General features: G+C 41.0%; 1 protein-coding gene across 4 annotated transcripts in view; it reads left to right on the forward strand.

Annotated features, from left to right (window-relative positions):
• Positions 1–18329, forward strand: part of PLEKHG3 (pleckstrin homology and RhoGEF domain containing G3) — a 142040-nt gene that overhangs the window by 111944 nt on the left and 11767 nt on the right. For all 4 annotated transcript variants that reach the window (XM_077260870.1, XM_077260861.1, XM_077260867.1 and 1 more), the window contains 10 exons: positions 764–810; positions 2817–2967; positions 3189–3320; positions 3400–3582; positions 4257–4349; positions 9132–9218; positions 11132–11165; positions 11386–11481; positions 14369–14395; positions 15861–15871. In XM_077260870.1, the coding sequence (XP_077116985.1) occupies positions 764–810; positions 2817–2967; positions 3189–3320; positions 3400–3582; positions 4257–4349; positions 9132–9218; positions 11132–11165; positions 11386–11481; positions 14369–14395; positions 15861–15871 (861 nt within the window). The remainder of the gene's footprint in view (positions 1–763; positions 811–2816; positions 2968–3188; positions 3321–3399; positions 3583–4256; positions 4350–9131; positions 9219–11131; positions 11166–11385; positions 11482–14368; positions 14396–15860; positions 15872–18329) is intronic.

Raw genomic sequence — 18329 nt, forward strand, 5'->3', positions numbered from 1 at the left:
AGTAGACCATCGGCAAGCAGGCGGGAGGCTAGAAACCATAGGCAGCCAGGAGACATCCAGGAGACCCCAGACAGTAGCTCAATAGGGTGAGTTAAATGGAACAAGCCAGAGTCTTGGCAATAGAGAAGTCTTAATACCAAGACACAGGTGTATGTCTTGTTCATCCTTATGTCGGCCAGGTGGATGCTCACATGGGATCATGCTGGGCCATCTGCAAAGCCCAACGTGGAGGACAACAGAGTCTAACGGACTGGGGTGAGGGAAGCAAAGTGCAGATGTGAGCCAGGTCTCTGCCACTACATCATGATCCTCTCAGATGGGGAAGCAATATCCTGGTGACAGATTCTCTTTTAGGAAGTCATACACATCATATAGTGCAGTAGTATGGAGAAAATCTCCTTGAGGGCACAGCTGGTATCCAGATGAGATGTCCGTGACACAGACAGCTGTGCAGTAAAATATTATCATCATTTACTTGGGTTTTCAGAGACACCATTTTTTCCCAATACACATCCCAACCCCCTATACAGATGCATGGGCCAGCTTATTGAATGGGAAGAAGGGGAAAAGCTGCTGACAGTCATTTGTGGTGCAGCTTGTATACACCCAATTACACACAATTGTCCAAACATTCCAGATTTCCCCCAAATCCGTGACTTTAATGAGTATTATATTGTACATGTGAGATACTGATGAAACAAAAGCATAATGTTAGCTGATGACAAATGCTTCTAGGGTAACAGTCTTCTCTTTCTCTGTCTAGAGCCATTACTTCGATATCTACACCCAGTACTGTAACAACTATCCCAAGTAAGTCTATATGTTATCTTATACCCGGCACTTTTTACCCCCTGGGGATATATGTCTTGGGATATATAGGTTTGTATTTAAGTGATGAAGAAGAACTTTACGCTTTGTTCTTCCGTCACTTGGCTGCTTCATGAAGATCTGTTTACACCGTGCAATTATCATTACGATTTGTTCATTGACAAATGATTAAAGGCTAATTAATGATTAACCATTTCTGGCTGGTTATAATTGATTATGAGTGCATGGCAAGCGGCATTAGTGCATGTCAATGCTACTGGTATCACTAGTCAAAATATATGTGACAAGCCACTGTGCTGTTTAGGAATTGTGCATTGAAAATGTTTTTTCATTGTTTATTTTTCCTTTTTGTTGGGAGTAAAGCCCCACTCCATGCTTATTAGACTGTCAGTTGCACCGGACAATGTCGACAGGTTTGGCCGACACTGTAATGTGTGTGGGGGTGTGGTGGCTGACTGATTTTCAGGGGAGATACCAATCAGGTATCTTCCCCAACATGTCTGCCTTCGGAGTGCCTATGTCTGCCTTCGGAGTACCGATGTCTGCCTTCGGAGTGCCGATGTCTGCCTTCGGAGTGCCGATGTCTGCCTTCGGAGTGCCGATGTCTGCCTTCGGAGTGCCGATGTCTGCCTTCGGAGTGCCGATGTCTGCCTTCGGAGTGCCGATGTCTGCCTTCGGAGTGCCGATGTCTGCCTTCGGAGTGCCGATGTCTGCCTTCGGAGTGCCGATGTCTGCCTTCGGAGTGCCGATGTCTGCCTTCGGAGTGCCGATGTCTGCCTTCGGAGTGCCGATGTCTCTTGGCGTCTTTCTCATAAATGGTAGTAATTAGAGAATAGGTTAAAAGATGCTTTGAAATGTCTTTCATATCTTTTTGCCCATTTGGGAATGGCCCAATTGTGCACCCATTACCTAGCCATGCTCTTCATGCTAATAAATGAGGCCCGGTAGTCTTTTCTATTATGTGCTCTAGCTTATCTACTACCTGACCACTTACGGTATGTACAGTACTTTAAACGTCCAGGCAGGAGAGAAAGGAAATTGTCAACTCACCCCATATCCAAAGTTCAGACCCTTTTTTAGAATCAGAAAAAGTTGAAATCGAATAAAAGCCACAACGTCCTGAAACATGTAACAGTGTGAACCCTTCTTTTATGGTGGCCAATATGTGTTTAATATAATTTTTAACCAAACATGTATGGATTTTTACCACATACAGATGCTGGCTTTTCTACTTTTTCCTACTAAGCGTCTGAACGGTCCACTTTTTACTCTGCAGTGACGTTCTAAAACATCAATGCAAAGTAATCCGCTGCACGTGACTGTCTGGCTGCAGGAGCTGGCTGTGAGACACAGCCAGACTACGCACTAAGAAGGCAGAGATGACTTATTACCATCTCTGACTTCCTGATCGTTATATATACAATGCCAAACAAGTCCTAACATACCGTAGTAGTAATCATATGTTAACCAGTTGCCTGGAGGAAGCAGTAGCTGTTGGGTCCTAGCAGCCCCAGATCTGCTCCACTATTCAAGCAAGGGGAGGAATTTGCTCTGAAACTGACTCTAATATAACAGCCCCAGATACAGGGGAAATTGGCAAAAAAATGTATTTAAATGTTTAAATGCCCCCAAAGGAAGACATACAGTGTAAAGTAGCTAAACAAAAATAAAAAATGCTCACTAATAATCCAAATTGTAGCCCCGCCCCTGTCAAAATAAAAAATATGTTCAATATACGAAAAGTAATTTCTGCAGAAAAAAGAACACAATTTAAAATGTTTTTAAGTGGTCCCTTGTGGTAGCAAAAACAATAGAACAGTATCCCCAGGTGTATCTGGTCACAAGTAATTGTAATATCCAGATGCCTTCTGCTTAGAGATCAGCCTGATTCCGTATCGCCTTTACATGGCTCTAAAAATAAAATATTGGTAATAAAACAAATGAGTGCTGTCCATGGTTTCTTTAAAATCCTGCTTCTTTTGTTTCAGCTCCGTGGCTACCCTTACTGAATGCATGAGGAACAAAGTCTTGGCAAAATTTTTTCGAGAGAGGCAGGAGATGCTCAAACACAGCCTTCCCCTGGGGTCCTATCTATTAAAACCAGTCCAGAGGATATTAAAATATCATCTTCTGTTGCAGGTAACATGACTCATATAGGAGATATATACTTGTGTGTGTATATATACATATATATGTGCATACATATATGTGTGTGTGTATTTATGCATATATATATATGTGAGTGTGTGTATATGTATGTGTATATATATAATATGTGTGTGTGTATGTATATAATTTGTGGTTTTTTTTTATTTTTTTGCTTGAATGATTCCTCTTTTCATTCCTTTGTACACATTTAGGAAATAGCAAAACATTTTGATATAGATAAAGAAGGATACGAGGTGGTAGAAGAGGCCATAGAGACCATGACAGGAGTTGCCTGGTACATCAATGACATGAAGAGAAAGCATGAGCATGCGGTGCGACAGCAGGTAAGAAGTATAACATTAGGAATCTATAGAAATCTCGCCCCCCAAGCGTTGATGTGACATGTTTGATATTGTTTAATAGGAGATTCAGTCTTTGCTGCTGAATTGGAATGGCCAGGACCTGACGACGTATGGAGAGCTGGTCCTGGAGGGGACCTTCCGTGTACAGCGCGCTCGCAGTGACAGGACATTTTTCTTGTTCGATAAGGTCTTACTTATCACAAAAAAACGTGGGGACCATTACATTTATAAAACCCATATTCCGGTGAGCATAAGTTTGTAGTAAAATCGTTATAGGGGATCTCTTGGAAAAAGAGAAAACTAATACAAGAAAAAAGTACATTATTATAGATGTATAGTTTTATTTATTTTTTTACGCTGATCTGACCTAGGTAGAATTAATAAAAAATTTTAAATGATTTTTGTCACATTACTGAACACAAAACCCACCCTAAATATTCAGGAAGGATTGTATTTCCTGCCTTCTGAGCCCTAAAAATGGCTTTCTTAAGCATAACATCCAGCGATCTGTCACTTACTAGGCTGCTTGCTGTAATTTTGATAATCTCCTGCTGATAAAACTTTTTTTTCACTAGAGGACTAGTAGTCATGTAGTCTTCCACATTTATGAGTATAACCCTATCCTCATCACTGATTGGTAGCTTTTTGCTTATGTACAGAGAAAACTGACAATCTGTGGTGTAGGTGGGGTTTTACAGAGCTCAACATTCCGAGAACTGCTAGATCTGCAGCAGTGAAAACAGGGATTTTATCAAAACTGCAGCAAGCAGCCCAGTAAGTGACCCATCACTGGAATCAGGGTCTCTTCCCCTACATCATGCTGCTCTAAGATGGGGTAGCAAACACCTGGTGACAGATACCACTTTAAGTGTAATGTTGAACTTATTAACGACTAGCTGTTTTTTTTTTCTCTTCTAGTGTTCACACTTGATGCTGATCGAGAGCACGAGAGACTCCATCTGCTTTACCTTAACACACTATAAGAACAGCAAACAGCAGCACAATGTCCAAGTAGGTGGGATCACTCAGCAGTTGTACATGAATGGAGGTAGAATATTGTGTCTATGGAAAATTAGATAAGTCTGACGCACAAATAGGTGAAAGATCGTGTTTCATTATTAATGTTAAAAGAAATCTGTCTTCAGGAGATGAGGCTTGTTTAACCCTTAGTCTAAAATCTGGATATTTACAGAGTCAGCCCTTTAAACACACTTTCCACCGGTAGTAAAAAAAAAATCCTTCTTTCTCATCTTAGCAGGCATAAGTGAAGCAGGCTGGAGAAATAATAGTCTTATCCGGCGATGGATAATAATAGGATCCAAGGGGGTTCTCACCTGATACTAAAGTAGCTTAAAGTGGGAAAAACAGATGAGAAACAATGGTGGAAAGAAATGGGTTAACTGCGCTACTGATAATAACCAACTTCATCCGACTTTGTCATCAGGACAGCCACAAGACTTGCTTAAAGTTACTCACTTGTGGTTCGCTGCTAATATCTTTCTATAATGAGACTGAATAAGTGTTGGGAGCTCAAAAGGCACACACACCGAGCAGTATCACCCGGTAAGCCTTGTGAAAGGTGGTGGTGTCATTCACCTAGTGGTGTTGTGTGAAGGTACAACATCTGTAGGCGTGTGTAGCAGCTCCTGTGTCCCAGTGGCTAGAGGAGAAAAACTTCTTTCTGATTATGAATAGTAGAGGAGGACAACATTTCGTTGAATGGGCTGCTCTGCGATTAACGAGATGCCTTTTGTGTTCCAAAATGGTTCTTCATTGTCCAACCCGTTGATGCCGAACCATTGGGTTTCCGACGATAAGAAAAAATGTTTGTTTTTTTTACCTTGACAATGTCGCCGAAACACGTTGGGACAATAAAGAATCATTTTGCAACATAAAAGTCCTTCTCATCAAGACAGCCTGTTCAACGTGATATCGTTATCCTCTACTACATTGAGACAGAATTGCAAGTTTACTAAAGTATCAGGTTACAGCTCCTGCTTATAGAAAGAGGAGTATGAGCAGAAATTCACAGACACAGAAAGACACTGCTTCTTATAGTATGTCTCTTACTTCCTCACCTGGTAGCTAGGTGCACAGCAACACTGCTCAGTCCTCGATAATGTCCGACATTCTGCTGTGTGGGAGATTATGTAGCATAGTCTTCACCAACTGTGGAACTCGTTTCAGGAACAGTTGACGTTTATATACAGATGTAGCCAAGTTTAAATTGACAAATAAGACTCCATTTTGATAACTTGTCACAGAAGGTTATCTTTTTTAGGCTGTGCTCGCATGCTGTGTTTTTTTTAACGCAAATTAAAAGCTGCGTTTTACAGTACCAGCAAAAGCATTAAGATTTCAGAAATCTCATGCACACGGTTGTGTTTTTTTTTCCTGACTGAATTTGAAAACTGCAGCCTTTTTTAAATATGCAGAAAAGTATGCAGCAAAAACACTGGGTGTGAACATAGCCCTGAGGCCATGTGCACGCGTTCAGTATTTTTCGCGTTTTTTTTGCGTTTTTTCGCTATAAAAACGTGATAAAAACGCGAAAAAAACGCTTACATATGCCTCCTATTATTTACAGTGTATTACGCATTTCTTGTGCAAATGTTGCATTTTTTTCCGCGAAAAAATCGCATCGCGGAAAAAAAAGCAACATGTTCATTAAATTTGTGGAATTGCGGGGATTCCGCACACCTAGGAATGCATTGATCTGCTTACTTTCCGCATGTGGCTGTGCACACCATGCGGGAAGTAAGCAGATAGATCATGTGCGGTTGGTACCCAGGGTGGAGGAGAGGAGACTCTCCTCCACGGACTGGGCACCATATAAGTGGTTAAAAAAAAAAAAAAGAATTAAAATAAAAAATAGTGATATACTCACCATCTGATGGCCCCGGAGTCGTCCCGCCTCTCAGCGGTGCATGCTGCCGCTTCCGTTTCTATAGATGGTGTGTGTGAAGGACCCGCGATGACGTCGCGGTCTTGTGATTGGTCACAAGACCGCTCACGTGACCGCGACGTCATCGAAGGTCCTGCACACACACATCATCTATAGGAACGGACGCCGCTGAAGAGATCGGCTGTCTGCAGGTGAGTATAACCATTTGTTTTATTTTTTTTATTATTTTTAAACATTCTATCTTTTACTATTGATGCTGCATAGGCTGCATCTATAGTAAAAAGTCACACTGTTTGACAAGTGTGACCAACCTGTCAGTCAGTTTTCCAAGCGATGCTACAGATCGCTTGGAAAACTTTAGCATTCTGCAAGCTAATTACGCTTGCAAAATGCTAAAAAAAACGCAAAAAAAACCGCAACAAAAAAAAATGCGGATTTCTTGCAGAAAATTTCCGGTTTTCTTCAGGAAATTTCTGCAAGAAATCCTGACGTGTGCACATACCCTAAGAGCATGAAAATGAGCTAACATTGCAAAAGCTATTGACTGATGCCAGGTTAGGGGCTATGTGAAATTAAACTTTGTGATCTTATTCCAGTGATCTGTTGTCTTTGTTAAGGTAAACTTTGCTACATCTGTATGTATACAGGATGCATGGAAATGTATAATTAATGATATAAGATGCAAGTCAGATAGTGGCTTGATGGAGATGGATGTCATGTCGGTCTGATAAAAAGGATTCGAGCGGTGGCTATGCTAACACTCCCACCGGGACTTGGCCCTGGGATCTGCAGAGGTCTCAGTAGTCTGATCCCCAGGGATCATACATTTATTACCTACCCTGGTGAAGGGTTATAAATGTATATAGTCGGAAAACGCCTTTAAAGTCTGCAGTTTGATTGCTTTTAATTGCACTCTGCTTGCTATTCCCTAGATCAGGATGCCTTGTAATGATATGGCAAAGGGCCAAAATAATGATATACTTTTCCCTAAGACTTCTTTTTACCAAATTAAAGCACCAGGTTCTGAATCCTGCGGGAAGCACCTTTTTACTTCCTTTCAAAAGAAAAACTGAAAGAATTAAAGGGAATTTGTCACCGGGTTTTTGCTACGCAATCTAACAACAGCAGCATAATGTAGGAAAAACAACCCTGATTCCAATGATGTATCACTTACTGTGCTGCTTGCTGTCATTTTGATAAAATCACAGTTTTACTTGGTGCAGATCTACTATTTATTAGAATGCTGAGCTTTGAATAACCCCGCCTACACCTCTGATTGGCAGCTTCCTGCCTGTGCACTGTGCACACAGAAAGTAGCCAATCAGTGCAGGGGGCGTGCTTGGACTACCTGGCAGCAGTTTACTAGTCCTCTAATGATTATTTTCCTAATGACTACACAGTGATTTTATCAAAATCAGGGGTGTCAAACTGCATTCCTCGAGGGCCTCAAACCATGAGTGTTTTCAAGATTTCCTTAGCATTCCACAAGGTGCTGAAATCATTCTGTGCAGGTGATTAAATTATCACCTGTGCAATACAAGGAAATCCTGAAAACATGACCTGTTTGCGGCCCTCGAGGAATGCAGTTTGACACCTCTGATCAAAATTACACTAAGTAGCCCAGTAAGTGACACATCGCTGGAACCAGGGCCTTTGCCCCTACATTTTGCTGCTCTTAAATTAGGTGCAAAAGCTTGGTGACACATTCCCTTTAAGGATAAAAAAAATTAGGCATGCACATATGTATTATGCCTCCCCGTTAAATTGGTGCTATATTGAGAATGCTATCGTCCCATGATACACTATGCCCATGTCAGTTATAATAGAAATAATCAGAAACAAAAAAAACCCCCTTTATTCACTATTTTTGCTCTTGCTGCCTGTTTTCTATCTACGGTAACTTTTCTCTCTGTGAACTGCTACTACTTGGAAGATGTAAAGCTAAGACAAGGGAACTTCCAGGCGTGAGACAAAAGAATAGGGGGCGGATTCTGTTGTGAATCTTGACTTAAGGTACCTTCACACGAAACGACTTTGTAACGATATCGCTAGCGATCCGTGACATTGCAGCGTCCTGGCTAGCGATATTGTTTAGTTTGACACGCAGCAGCGATCAGGATCCTGCTGTGATGTCGCTGGTCGCTGAATAAAGTTCAGAACTTTATTTGGTCGTCCGATCGCCGTGTATCGTTGTGTTTGACAGCAAAAGCAACGATGCCAGCGATATTTTACACTGGTAACCAGGGTAAACATCGGGTTACTAAGCGCAGGGCCGCGCTTAGTAACCCGATGTTTACCCTGGTTACCAGCGTAAAATGTAAAAAAAACAAACAGTACATACTTACATGCGTCCCCCGGCGTCCGCTTCCCACACTGACTGAGCGTCGCAAAGTGAAAGTGAAAGCACAGCACAGCGGTGACGTCACCGCTGTGCCCTGCTACTGCCGGCGCTCAGTCAGTGCAGGAAGCGGACGCCGGGGGACGCATGTAAGTATGTACTGTTTGTTTTTTTTACATTTTACGCTGGTAACCAGGGTAAACATCGGGTTACTAAGCGCGGCCCTGCGCTTAGCAACCCGATGTTTACCCTGGTTACCCGGGGACCTCGGCATCGTTGGTCGCTGGAGAGCTGTCTGTGTGACAGCTCTCCAGCGATCAAACAGCGACACTGCAGCGATCGGCATCGTTGTCGCTATCGCTGCAGCGTCGCTTCGTGTGAAGGTACCTTTATTACGACTTTAACTGTGAGTTTACTGCAGATTTCACCCTACACATTACAAAGGATCAAATCAGCTGTGAAAATCCACAGGAAAAAATGACATGCTGCAGATCTAACTTCTTCACAGTACGTCCATTTTAATGGTCATTTTTTCTTTCTTTCTTTATAGGCTAAAACGGTGGAAGAGAAACGTCTATGGACCCATCACATAAAGAAACTTATACTAGAGAACCATCATGCTATTATTCCCCAAAAGGTAGGGATGTGTTGAGTCATTTATTGTATTATTTTCTTGATATTTGTAATGCAGAACACTAACAATGAGAATCTTTAAGAAGCATATTAGACTAGTATAAAGGCATTTTCTTTTACGTTTTTATTTAGTATGGTAGCTTATATTACCTGGCTCATTCTCTTCATTATTCGTATATGCATATACTGTTCATACAGATATTTTTATAGGGAAGATATTTAATTTGTGCTCTTTCTTTATTCAATAAAATTAAGAGAACTTTTAAATAAACATGAAAAATAACTTGGGACCTTAAATATTGTCATAATTGCCTTTTATATCTAAATGTGTAATGGTTCACCAGCAGCAATACGGGTGTGTCAAATATGGCTCTTGCACTACACCAGGGCACTTAATATCTGTGATGGACAATCTGTCTATCGATCTACCCATCTAGCTCTCTGTCCGTCATAGAATGTTAGAGTTGGAAGGGACCTCCAGGGTCATCGTGTCCAACCCCCTGCTCAATGCAGCATTCACTAAATCATCTCAGACAGATGTCTGTCCAGCCTCTGTTTGAGAACTTCCATGGAAGGAGTACTCACCGCCTCTCGTGGCAGCCTGTTCCACTCATTGATCACCCTCACAAGTTTGTATCTTCTCCCTTTCAGTTTCATTCCATTGCTTCTCGTGTTTCCATGTGCAAATGAGAATAATGATGATCCCTCTACACTGTGAAATCCCTTCAGATATTTGTAGACTGCTATTAAGACTCCTCTTAGCCTTCTTTTTTGCAAGCTAAACACTCCAGATGCTGTAATCGTTCCTAGTAGGACATACTTTGCAGTCAGCTCACCATCCTGGTAGCTCTTCTCTGAACTTGCTCCAGTCTATCTAGCTCTCTGTCCATCGATTTAGCTTTCTGTCCATCGATCTAGCTTATATAGTAAGGTTGCAGCCCTGGAAGTCCTGGATGGGAGGTATTTGTGACAGAGGTGGTTAGCCTCAGAGATGTAGGACCCAGAGATGAAGGCTCCAGCACAGATAATATTGAGAGATATTTTAATGGGCCTGGATTTTAGGTCTGAGTTTTAGGAATGACTGGAAGACCTGAGAAGGACTGGTCACTCCCATTCTCCTATCCAGACTTTGCAGCTCGTTTAAAAGGCAGCTGAGCTGCCTCATTAAGTTTCTAAGTGTAGAGGTGGAAACATCTCTGGTGTATGCTGGACAGTCTGTTAGCAGTTGACCAACCGTGAATTTGGCCAACTGCTGTGTTTAGAATCTACTTTGCTGTCCCTTTCCGATACACTTGTGTTTTGCTGCAGTGAGCTGGTAGGTAATTGGATTTCTGCTGGGAGCCATGAGCATGGTTACTTTGTATATAAACTCCAGCAGACAGTCACTATCTGCCAGTTTTTAGTTCAGGTAGATCTAGGCTCTCCATGACTTGACTCCTGTGTACTGTTTTATATTTCTCATTTTCTGACTCTGGCTTGAATTTTGACCATTCACTTGTCTCTTGATTTTGTCCTTGACGTAGTTTCTCAATATTGACTTTACATAACTACCTCTCTTTCCTCTGGCTTGCTCCTGCGGGATGGCAGCCCTTCCGTGGAAGCAATCCAGTGGCGCCCGTTGTAAGACCAGATCCCAATACAGTAGTTAAAGGGTAAAGGTCGTGGATCCTCTGGAATCTGCCACAAGGAGTGGCTTGTGGCACATCTGTCTGAGATAGCCTTTCTGAATCGGAGGTTTCTGTCGGACCTGGAGGTCTGTTTTGCTCCACTGTCATAAGTTGTTCCTGGAGGTATAAAACTCTTAAAAATAATTTAGCAATGGTTTACTCCCTCCTGTACAATCTGATCAACAGTAGGATAAATAGAATTTCTAGTCATTATTTAATTTTTAATAATAGAATCCTTATTTTATTTTAGGCCAAAGAAGCGATTCTAGAGATGGATGCTGTGTGTAAGTGTAAAAAAATAATTCTAAATTCTCACTTTTTAGCATTTTGTTGATTCCAATATTTTATACCATATTGCCACCATTTCCATGTACTAAATGCTCAGTAGTCCTAATTTGCAAATATCTGCCCAGTTTTAAAACGGCTTAGAATTTAGAATGCAAATGACACAGCACTTAAGTGCAATATGTGGTGTTTCTAGCAACGATGTGTTCCTCTTCCCAGATCCAGGCCGTTATAGATACAGCCCAGAAAGAGTAAAGAAAACCATGTCGGCGATTGATCCAATGATCTCACATCTGTCCGGACGCCGGCAGTCGGGTATGATGCATGTTCCTACAGACCCTGTCCTACAACCTTTTTTTCCTTCACTATGGAGATTACTTTGGAAAAAGTTCAAATTCTCTGCTAAGAAAGGGATTTGCAGGCCTCTCTTGGGCTAACCTCGGGGAACTATAGGATGAACCCCTACTTCTTCCTTTAGCTAAAACCAAATTAAACATTTAATGCCTTCCATTAAGAAAAGAAGAAACTAAAGTTTAGGAAACCCAACGAAAAAATGGAGTTCTATACGAAAATTAAAATAATAATTTTATTATCATAATAAATAAAAGGACATGATAGTCCACAATTTATACACAAAATTTAACAGAAGAAAAGGAGACCCTAGTACAAAAAACATCCGAGTTACAGGCAATAAAAGTAAGGAACACCATGGTATAGGCAAAGGCATGAACAAGCACCCATACTAGCACAGAAAGATGTAAGCCGGGTAATCAAATTGATTATATCAAAGTCCAAGTGGACATATGTACCATATACAAAAAGAGCGCTAGTTATGGTGCAGCTATAGCGCAAGTGTATTGCTGAATTCCTTACCCATGGTAGAAGTAGTTGTTGCCTGGGACTCCGAGTACCCCCTAAGAGGTCCACTTGGACTTTGATATAATCAATTTGATTACCCGGCTTACATCTTTCTGTGCTAGTATGGGTGCTTGTTCATGCCTTTGCCTATACCATGGTGTTCCTTACTTTTATTGCCTGTAACTCGGATGTTTTTTGTACTAGGGTCTCCTTTTCTTCTGTTAAATTTTGTGTATAAATTGTGGACTATCATGTCCTTTTATTTATTATGATAATAAAATTATTATTTTAATTTTCGTATAGAACTCCATTTTTTCGTTGGGTTTCAAGTTTCCGGAGTATACGCTACTGTCCTCTTATATATACATGGGTATAAGTGACTATTTGTCCACACTTGCACATTCAGTGTGTGGGATCCGTGTTATTTCTGTGGGAGTGTTTTTATTGGTAAAGTTTAGGAAAGTCTAGTCTGGCCGTCTAAGTTCTATATTGTAATCCTCAGGTTATATTCACATACAAGTAATTTGCAATTAAATTCTCTGTATTTTGTTAAGAGTAACTGAATTACTTAACTAATTATCATCCTTTGCATGCAAAGCTATGAATCTTTGCAATATTCTCAGTTACCTTGTTTTTCTTCCTTCACCCTGAAGCACCGTGCTGAGTGCTGTTTTAACTGCCTAGTTTATTCTTTTTTTTTTTTACAAGCTGTTGTAAACTGCTGCTCTAGTAAGAATCCATAACTCAAAACTATTTACGGCTCCAATCTGTCTGCACTGAGGGATCAAATTACATCTGCTGCTATAAAACTCTATGAATAGGGGAGAGGGAGAAGCAGCAGGGATAAAAAGGCACAAAGAGAAACCGCTAAGGCGATTTTTTTTTTGCGGATTTTGTGCAGATTCCACCTGGGGTTTTAGACCTGCAGATTCATATTATGGAGCAGGTGTAAACCGCTGCAGAATCCGCACAAAGAATTGACATGCTGTAGAATAAACAACGCTATGTTTCCGTGCGTTTTTTTCCGCAGCATATGTACAGCGGATCTTGTTTTTCATAAGTTTACATGGTACTGTAAACTCAGGGAAAACTGCTGCGAATCCGCAGCGGCCAATCCGCTGCGGATCCGCAACAAAATCCGCAACGTGTGCACATACCCTATCACTTCTAGTGCCCAAGGTCAAAGACTAGAACTCTTGCGCCACCTATTGGAAGCAGTGATCCAGAAAGTCAATATTGACTTTTTAACAAAAATTGGCATTTGACTTGGGATAAAAGCCAAGTTCTACTGTAGTCATCTCTGAAGAGACAGTTTGCTTATTTAATTTCCCAGAGGAGCATGCATTGCCTATAAGTCTCCTCACTCTTACATGCCAGGCTTGGCTTGGCACTCTCCACTAGGAGAAACGTTACCCCTTAGACTCTACTGCAGGAGGAAAACGGGAAAATCTGCTGGATACAAGTCATTTAATGACCAGAAATAGTCTCTCAATTCACACGTATAATTTGTAAAGTTACCAGAAAGTACAGTGACTAGAGATGAGCAGATCTCCTATCACACAGATTTTCCTGGAAAATTTGATTTGCAGTGAAGTTATTCTCTGTGAATTGAATGTCTCTTATTATGCACTCCAGTCTGCAGAGCATAATAAACTTACAATGTAGAAAATGGGGAAAAAAAAATCCATACTCCCTTACAACTTACCTCTTTGGGCCCTCAGCTCTTCACCATCCCTTGTCTGGTCCTCAGTGCGTCTTCTTATCACGGAATTTCTGGGCCTTGTCACTCTAGACCAGGATGTTTCTGCGCCAAAAATGCATAAGGTCCCGACGCGTGCCGTGACCTTGTTCATGCACACTCTAAAATGTTATGAGTCTCATCAGAGCCTGAAGTCTCAGCATGGTCTGAGGTGGTCCAGGGTATCATAACTCAGCGACGGCGATAAGAAGATGCACCGATAAACGGTTGGGGGGGTGCAGAGCGGAAGGCATTTTTATGTTATTTGCTAACCTTTTGATGGTCTTTTATAGTTGATCATCGCAGAAGCGAATTATTAAACATTTTTTTTACTTTTTTAATATTCCATTAGAGTGCGATCCCACTGGAATAAATTTGTTACACAATCGAACGCAGGTTATTTTAGCTTTGGTAGGATTTTCATAATCCCACTCATGAAATCACTATGTATAGTATCGTACATTGAAGAAAAGCTCCAGGATGCAAATAAAAAAGCACATTTTAAAACAAATGTTTCAGAACTTGGGACTATGCTTAATCTATTGGGTGGGGTGAACGTTTTAGCCTTTTTTTTATGCTTATATCTTTTTTTTTTTTCTCCTGTAGATTTATTAAAGCATGAGGATGAGAATGGTAAGATTAAGATCTCATGAATTATATGTGTAAGACAGGATTCTGAAATATCTATAATGTATGAAATGAGAATTGGTCTTTAGGAAAACAGGGAAACAGTCAACTCATACTTAAAAAGGATCAGTCAATAGGTCAAAATTGGCCAATTTTTGCTGTTGTTATTTTATTCCCACTTTTTCCTTCAATATTTTGTGTTTTTTTCCCCATATATACTCGAGTATAAGCTTACCCGAGTATAAGCTGAGACCCCTAATTTTGCCACAAAAAACTGGGAAAACTTAATGACTTGAGTATAAGCCTAGGGTGGGAAATGTAGCAGCTACCGGTAAATTTCAAAAATAAAAATAGATACCAATAAAAGTAAAAATAATTGAGACATCAGTAAGTAGGTTAAATGTTTTTGAATATCCATATTGAATCAGGAGCCCCATATAATGCTCCATAAAGTTCATGATGGCCTCATAAGATTCTTCATACAAAATACGCCCCATATAATGCTGCATAAAGATTGATTATGGCCCCATAAGGTGCTCTATAGAAACATTTGCCCCATATAATGCTGCACAAAGGTTGATTATGGCCCCATAAGATGCTCCATAGAATATTATGCCCCATATGCTGCTGCTGCGATAAAAAAAAAAAAATGACACTCACCTCTTGTCCTGAGCAGGCGGGGACACCGGCACTTGGGATATTCACCTGTCTCCGTTCCACCGACGCTCCCCGCTCTGTCTTCCGGGTCGCTGCAGTGACTGTTCAGGCAGAGGGCGCGCACTAACCACGCCATCATGCCCTCTGACCTGAACGTCACAGCCAGGGGACGCGGAAGACGGAGCCCGGCGGTGGAACAGGGACAGGTGAATATTGCAATGCTCACCCTCCCCCGTCATACTCACCCTCCCGACGCGGTCCCTGGCAGCTTCTCCGATGCGATTACTGGTACCGCTCATTAAAGTAATGAATATGAGCTCCACCCCTACGGGAGTGTAGTCGCGTCCATATTCATTACTTTAATTAGCGGTACCACATGACCGCTGAACACAGGAAGAGCTGCGGGCGCCCGGAGACCATCGGAGATGCAGGGACCACGCCGGGAGCAGGTGAGTATGTGACAGCCGCCACTCCCCCTCCCCCGCCGACCCCCTGGGACAATGACTCGAGTATAAGCCGAGAGGTTCACTTTCAGCCTAAAAAAATGGTCTGAAAATCTGGGGTTATACTATATATAAGTATATACGTATATCCTCCTTTCGGTTCCAGAGATGTGGACCTTTTTACTTATTAATATTTTTATGGTTTTATGTTATCTATTAAATCTGAAAGTATTTCAGAACATCGCGTATGAACCGAATGATGAAAACCAGCACTTCATAAAGTAAAGTTTTATTGTAATTATACCTATTGGCATATGAAATACTCTAACATGTATTTCTTTTCATTTTCCTTCTGGCTTTTAAATATCCAGTGGGTTTAAAGGTAAGATATCCTTTATAATATTTTTATGTTGTCTAAGGCCGTGCTGTGATTATTTTATATAAAAAAAGTGGAGATTTTCCTGCATGTTTGGATAATCTCTGCCAAAAAAGACACTGGAATGCATCAAGGTTGCACGCCGACTCATAAAAAGTACGGATGTGTCCACCCTTTCCTTAAACTTATTTACTCCCAATTTTTTGCAAAATAAATTCAAAACCGTACCGCAACATGCAAACAAAACCTTCGACAGGCTGCAATTTCCATCGCAACCACTGGGTGGACTCACATACACAGACAGACAACATCCCATGACAGAGTATCACAAAATCATAGTTTTTGAGGTTTTTTTTTGTAATCTCACAAAACACATTTCAGATGTGCTTTGCTAAGATCAAATGTATATGAGGGCACCTCTATCTTTATGATTGGTGTCTTTGAATACATATTGGTTGTGTGTATAAATTTCCGTTAATATCAACGCTATATTTATTTACAAAGCTTGTCAAATAAGGAAACTATATCATGGCATGCCTAAACTTTCACGTGTAATTTTCCAGTCTGTGTGTGTGTTAGACTAGCTTTTTTGTATTGCGATCACATCATTCTTCTTATACCGACTTCTGTGCTCTCACAGATATTTTTTTCTACAGTAGAGTTCCAATATTTGTATGGTAGCCCTTCTTAATACATTATTTTATAGTGGTCATACAGTTCAAGTAGTTTATTGTTTCGGTATTTTTATTTTTATGCTTTTATTATTATTATAATAAGTATTTAACACATACCCGCAGTTGATATTTTATTAGCCAAGTCAGACCTCCTGTTAGTATATACTGCCTGGCATGTCAACATCTTAAAGAGAAGATGTTAACGAGCTTATTTTCAATTAACGGAGGCATGAGACATGTAGATCAGGAGAGCAGGCTGTCAGTCATTACATGTCTCAAACTGGTAACTCCCCCTTTAATTTAAAATAAACTCTGGGAGATCTATGTCCGGCCCATAGATCTTAACAGCTTATTTACATATTAAGAAAATTGTGATTTTTCTCTAGAATAACAAATCAGATCACGAATATCAAGGTATTGTTTTATTCAGCTCCCTATGACCTACATGCCCATATAGACGGCTTAGGAGGGTTGGTCCTACTGACAGATTCCCTTTAAGAGCCACTGCCATCTTAGCATAACACATGCTAAACATATGAGCGCTGTATCACCACAGTGCTCCGGTCATTTGGGGACTCTCAGCAGCAGGACTGTGGCTGTAATACGGCCAGGCTCCTGCTGAAGTTGCTGGGATTGGAGACATTTTTTGTCCCAGTTGTTTACCCCATAGATACAATGGTCAATAGAGATTCCTTACTCGTTCTGGCTATCTGGACCTTGCCAAAGGTTAGAGAGAGTGGGGGGGTCTAATAAATACCCCTAGACTAGCCATCAGTACTAATCTGTGCCAGCTCCTCCACCTGTGCAGCCATGCCTGAGTGCGCCAATTACCAGCTGTAATGCCTGGGAATACTATGTATTCTCCAAACAATCAACAACCAATGGACTTTACATCTAGTCCCCAAGGGGGACTAAAAAAATGTAAAATTGTTTGTTATTTAAAAAAAAATAAAAGCCCCACTCTGCTATATTAAAGATTACATCCCACTCAGACTGTAAAGCTAATCTATAAATTGTATATACACCAAAACAGTACCAATAAAAAGTTTAAAAAAATAATAAATGCAGGTGCTACTCACAAATCCATCCTGACTCTGTAGTAAAAGGCTTATTGTGAAGAGAGCTGAGCTGCTCTACCCAACTCCTCCTGGCTCTGGCCTTTCATCCAGGGGAGAATGGGGGACACAGCTCCCCGTACAGGCTGATGGCAGGGTACATGCTGTGGCCCCACACTGATCTAACAATTATCACATATCCATATAGCTGGAAACTATATACTGTGGAGGGCAATTTGTGTACACCGGAATAGCCCTTTAAGGCCAACCATGTGCTCATTTTATTAAATTCCAAATGTTCACTATTGAATTGAGCTTTGTTGAGTTGTCCGGCTATGTGGGGTCATTAAAAAAGCCATCTTGTGACTCTGACAATAGAGAAATTCTAAGGATGTAAAATGAATCCGTGATTACTAAATGTGTCATTGTTTGTTTGTTTTTCAATACTTTCACAAAACCCCTAGAATTAAAGAGGTTGTCCACTACTTTTTCATTGATGACTTATCTGTAAGATTGGTCATCAGTGTGCGTCCGACACCCGACATCCCCGCCGTTCTCTGTAAGCGCTCACTTGCGGAGCTGCGCCGTCTTCTGATAGTGGCCGCAACAGGGTACTACACCTCCGCCTCCTCTTCATAGTAATTGGAAGCGGATGTGCAGTACCCAGTCACTACATCATGCTGTTCTCCGATGAGGTGGCAAAAATCTGGTGACACATTCTGTTTACATTTTTAC

The sequence above is a fragment of the Ranitomeya variabilis genome, chromosome 1 (genome assembly GCF_051348905.1).
Source record: "Ranitomeya variabilis isolate aRanVar5 chromosome 1, aRanVar5.hap1, whole genome shotgun sequence".
In the NCBI taxonomy this organism is placed as follows: domain Eukaryota; kingdom Metazoa; phylum Chordata; class Amphibia; order Anura; family Dendrobatidae; genus Ranitomeya; species Ranitomeya variabilis.